We start from the raw sequence: 6,000 nt of genomic DNA on the forward strand, positions 1-6,000 counted from the left end.
ATTCACCCAAAATATGTACATCCACAATATTAATAAAAAAATATCTAATCCTAAACAAAATCGATTTAATTTTAAGTAATTAGATTAAAAAAGTTATAACTTATAATAATAATACCAACTTATAGATAAGTTATGTATTTTAAAATAGGCTAGTCTTGATCTTTTTATATATACAATTTGAATTTAAAGCGTGCCATTTTAGTTTAGAATCAGTATTAAAAACCGAAGGAGGAGCAATTTACCCAACTGCATTATATCTAGGAAGATATGGCCCACCTATAATAAAACCCGTACAAACGATCTTCTATGCAGGCCAAGGCAAGACATAGCCAGGATTGTTGCGGTTTGTACCGGACATTAGCCTATAGGAGTTCATGCAGAGAAGTTGTGTAACACCTTTTGCCGTAGCTGTAGTGACCAAAGAGAAAGTGAAACAATAGTCCATTTCCTCTGCAAATGTCCTGCTTTGGCAAACACTAGAATGAAATACTTTTGAAAAGCATTCTTTCACGAACTTGATGAGCTATCTAAGAAAAAGATTAGAGACCTAATCTTTTTTCTCAATGCTACAAAATGGCTCTAACATAATCGCTATGAAGCTTCTCTATAAATCTGTACCTTTCAATCACAGGTCAAACGAGTTTTTGGTATCAAAACGGGGCACTACAGCGCTATTTGGATCTCAGGCTAGGTTGCCTTGAGATCGCCATTTCTACCTACCTACCTACCTACCTAGTTTTAGAACGCGAGAATGATTGTCGCGGAACAGACCACTTCGTATTAAAGGTGCAAACTTGTAAACGATTTACTAAAATGTTAAAACCATTTTAAGCAATTTACTAACCCTTAAAGTTTTTCAAATAAATTTTAAACAATTTTAACATCGAACTATCTCTTAATGATTTGCTAAATTTAAAATCATGGAATGACATCTTCTACTTTTAACAATTTGCTAAATTCATATGACATCTGTTTAAAAATCTTATAAAATCAGTGAATGGAATGAATAAATAGGTCCGTTTAAGCTTGTTAACTTTTTTTATTTTCACGAACTGCCACCATTAAGACATTGTTTGGATGTAAGTTTTCTAAAGAAAAGAGAATTAACAATTTATTCGCTAGAAAAGCAAACATTTTGTAGTCGCTTAGAAAATTGTTGTAAATTGTTCTTTAAAATTTTGCACCTATATTTTTAAAAATTTAATTTATTAAACATGAACAAAATTGAAATTTGAGTACGTTATCCATTTGTTTTAGGTACTTGACCAACAGTAACACTATCATTAAAAAAAATCCCTAAAGTTTTGAGACATGATTTCAAAAATCTCATAGTTCAATTTTATTGAGTCAAGGTCATTAAGAATTTTATGACCTACTCGTATCATTCTTCTTTTTCATAATTTTTTCTTTGAATTGAGAATTTACACAATGGTTATTTTAAATATATTAATATCAATTTGTAGTTTAGTATTGAATTTAACTTTTTTTTAAGACGTCATTATAATTTTATGAGCTATAAATATTAAATTACCGATTTTAAATAAAGCATATTATGTCTTCTTAAAAAAAAATGGATTTAGTGAAAGCGTTCAAGAGGTTCCTAATATCACAAAATATAAAGCACAAGAACAAACTTTTTGAAATTTGGGTTTAAATATTAGTTAATTGTTTAATATTCACTTAGTTCAGTATTGAATAAAATAACTATAACCGATTTATTGAAAAAAGAACGCGCACTTCATAAAATGATCCGTGAATTTGAAATATTTTTGTTCTAATCTTTTTTTTTGACCGCTCTTATGAAACAATACCAAAACAATGAATGCTCTTTATAGCATCAAGAATTCTATAGCTAGATTTTGGACACACAAAATACTGATATCAACTTAACCTATATATCTAGCGAGTACTATTGTAATAGTTCAGTAGCGGTTCATATGCAACAAATGACAAACAAAATATATTTACAATGAATATGACTTCTAGTTTTAAAAAGTTTTAAACAATCGAATTCAGAAGACTTAAATTTTATTCAGTTTTTAAATTTTATGACAAAGTTGTTAGTTTTTATATTTAATTTGGTAAAAACATAAAAAAGACATTCTGTTTTTATAGATAAATATCTGAATGTTAACTTCGAAATGCATTTAGCTATTTTTTAATGTGCGGAATTTGGTTCCTTGAACTCAAATATTGTTTGATTTCTTCCAAAGTCATATTATTCCAAAGTCATGTCAATATCATGAAAATGGATGAATTTTCTACTTTATCCTGTCGCATATTGAAGGAAGCTATTTTTTGAAGGTGACAAAAATTCCTATAAACTAATTTTCTTGAAAATAACGTTTCAATGTGCTATCAATCACGAGTCCGAAGATGTAGAAATGCAATAACTCTTTTCGGGAATCAAAAATCAACAATACAATTTTTACTTAAAACTAAATTAATCCAATGTCATAACATTCAAGAATTTCCTTGGTAGGTAAGATAGTAATGTTTTTAAATAATAATTTTGCTGTTAGAAAAACTGCTCCAGCAAAAAAACAAAGGTCAACTTTAGACTTTAGACTCCTGCGTTGTTCAAATACATATTGAAGTGCAATAACGTTTTTATTAACATCACCATCACAATAAGTAACTTTAACAGGATTTGGTCTTATAGCTTTTTATCGGTTTAGAAGTACATATTTAAGCTAAGCGACAAATCTATGCTTTGAAAAGATTAGTTTATACCCTAATTATAGATTCAAACGGCCTGAAAGGAAAAAGTCAGTGGTAGTCTCAATATAAGAATTTCGGGCTTCGATAATTTTCTTTAAGATGAAGCAACAAGTGTTTTATAGAAAGTTGATTCATGTATTTTGATATCCTCATAAATGAAAAAATTTCATTTGAAGAAATTTATGAAAATTATTGGTGGCGAATTAAATGTTTTTGTTATTTTCATCCTTGGAGAATATCAAGAGTTTTTTAAACTATGTTTTAGGTTTTGCCGACAATCCCTTAAGAAAAGATGGAGCAAAATATCATTCCTATAAATCTTCAAAGAGGTTTGAAGAATGTTAGATGTTAGATACGTTTTTGCTAATTTATTTTTTGATTATACAGATTAAAGCTTCAATTTAAATAGGTACCCCAAAAGATTTGCAATAATATAAATTGGGTGTTCCTGCTCCTAATGATCATATAACTGAACCGCCACTGAGTGGGAATATATATACCATTTGAATTTTGTTATTTTAGTATCCAAAATAATTTCATAACTTAAAATAACCAACAAATTATAAAATTTGGCTGGTGTGGAGCGTTGACAATCATCAAAGCCTAAGGTTTCAAGCAGTCTTATCTTACAAGCGTTCTAATGCTATATCTGTAAGCAAATATGGAACTAACCGGATGTTTAATTTTTATACATATATAATATTTATATAAAACAATAATTAGATCAGCTAATGCTTTGAGGTTTATTTTTTGTTTTGTTCTAGAAAAATGACTGGTTTATGAGGTTTTGCTTATTTTGATGGCCACATAAAGTTGTGAAAAATTTAATAGAAAGCATATTTTTTAAGGAGATTATTGTCGGCATGTTTTATTAATAAACTTCAATTAATTACACAAAAGCATCACTTAAGTTGTTTGAAAATTGAAGAACAATATTGGCATAAAGCTAAAATTCAATAATAATTAGAAGGAATTTTGTACATTACAAATCATCTGATAATGAAATATCTTCATTGGGGTGTTTCTTTAAAGCCTTAAACAATCATCAACGCTTCTTACACAGAGATAAAGCCTAGACCTCCTTCAATAAAGCCCTTAACCTAAAACTGATCATCATAATTTACACATTCGTCTAATATACATCTTTTTTTGTATTTTATTTATAAGCGATTTAACCTAAACTTTATTAAAATTAACTACTATAAGTTTTTGGAAACAAATCGGATGAACAATTCTTCGAAGAAATAATAAACCTGCGGTTAAAATTACACTTTCAAAAAAGACAAACAACTTTTAGTATCGAAAAGTTGGTCTAAATGTCTCACTTTAAATGCTCGAAGCTTCAAATCTGTCAGATTCATACAAATTATCGCTGTCACTACTTGTACTTTAAATTTAAACTGTCCCGATTTATTCGTTGAACTTTTAACGTAAAATGACCTGATTATATATTACAGTAAGTTTAATGTAGTTTAATAACTTAGAGTTAAAACCAAATTGAAACGATCTTTGGACAGGAATTTATCCGTCGGAAGAATAAACTTTGTAGTGGATCAAATAATTTTTTGATTATTAACATAACAAGAAATTTATTGCCGTTGACTTTCCAAAAATAAAAAAACTTGACTTAAAACATTACACCATTTAGTCTTGATTCTATAACACCATTATTAGACTTTGACCACTGACTGATTTGACTTTCAAATTAGGTTTCACAATAGATAGGTATAGTACCTACGTAAATTAACTAATTTGAAAGTTTATTAATTTTAAACTTTTATTTTTCACTTTGCGTTTCTCACTTGTATTTATACGAATATACTTTAGCACAATTAGAAGTTTTTATTTTATTACTTACCCAACTCTCCAGGATATTCCTGTTGAGCATCACAGATCAATCTTTCCGTCCACCAAAGCTCCTGCGATGATGGCGGTGAACTGCTACCACTATTATTGCTTGGGGGGTCAATCATTCCCCCCTTATTGTATATACCACCGCCACTGGACTGGCCCCAATCTGCCGCCGATGATACGGACGATGTCGAAGTTACCGGTCCGGCGGTGGAGCCAGTGTAGACAGCCGTCGTTGTACCGGTGGGCAGATGCATTCGATGAAAGGAATTTTTGGGAGCTATTTTGACGGTTTTATTTTAAATCCAATTGTATAATTTAATTTAAGCCACTGTCACACTTGCACCACACTTTTGTCTTAGCTTTTGAATTCTTTTATTCTTTGTTCAACTTTAAAATTTGTCGTCTTACTTTGGTTATTGCTCAAAACAATTTAGATAATTTATCAATGGGTCACTTTCTTCAACGAAACACTGTTATTTTTTCACTTTTTGTTAACCCCATGAAACACTTTCATTTTACGTTTTGAATTGACATACATTTTGACAGTTGGAAATAAATGATATAATTTTGACACTTTGTAATTTTAAATATAACTCTTCTTTTGTTGAATTAAATCTCAAACAGATAAATAATGTATTTAAAACTTCCCGGTGTTAGAGTGGTTTGTCATCGCATCCAACAAGTTCTCTTCGTTTAAAATAAAACAATATAAAATACAATAACAAAAACAAACGTCAATAACACTCATCATAGCATAACACACGGTATTTATTTTTATTGAGACCTCGCTATAACGACTGATTCATGAAAAATTCGCGGAACCGGTGACACCAAACAAGTATATTACGCGGCGGCGACGGGCGGCGTGTATTTTACTTTTTGGCCAGACACAAATCCGTCAATAGAAAAAACCTGCATCAAAACAATTTGATCAGCTGTTCGAGTTCCGAGTTCGACGAGGCCATTCAAAAATAAACGGAACTAGAATTTGCAAACTAAAACATCAAAAATTTGGATTTTCCCGCAAATTTTGACGTAACTACTGTCACTGTCAAACTATATGTACCTGCTATAAGATGAATGATTCACAAAATTTACTGTTAAACTACCGTCGGACTCCAATTTCAACTGTAAGCTGCTGTTTCGTTCGGCTCACAGTTCTAACTGGAAATTCGAATCACTACGAGTGGCTTCGGGAGGTCGCCTTCAACGTTGTCGAGTCGTCTTGGAGAAGTCATGATCATGATTGTGTGTGAAACGCAAACGCCTCTTTGGATGAATATTCTGAAGTTCAAAGCATGAACAAGAGAATAAACACGTATTCAGCGATTGCCCATACGTACAAAATACAATTCCCCACTTTACTCGGCTTCGGCTGTCACTGTCACTGACAGCTTGTGCTGGTTATGCCTGAAAGAGCGGTTG

The 6,000-nt window shown here is 30.8% G+C and overlaps 1 protein-coding gene across 1 annotated transcript in view; it reads right to left on the bottom strand.

Moving 5' to 3' along the window:
• LOC129948088 (protein lozenge) overlaps positions 1-5,743 on the bottom strand; it is a 54,074-nt gene extending 48,331 nt beyond the window's left edge. The window contains exon 1 of the mRNA XM_056058909.1: positions 4,580-5,743. Coding sequence (XP_055914884.1) covers positions 4,580-4,829 — 250 coding nt within the window. The 5' untranslated portion in view covers positions 4,830-5,743. The remainder of the gene's footprint in view (positions 1-4,579) is intronic.
• Positions 5,744-6,000: the final 257 nt, after the last annotated feature.

The sequence above is a fragment of the Eupeodes corollae genome, chromosome 2 (assembly GCF_945859685.1).
Source record: "Eupeodes corollae chromosome 2, idEupCoro1.1, whole genome shotgun sequence".
NCBI lineage: Eukaryota > Metazoa > Arthropoda > Insecta > Diptera > Syrphidae > Eupeodes > Eupeodes corollae.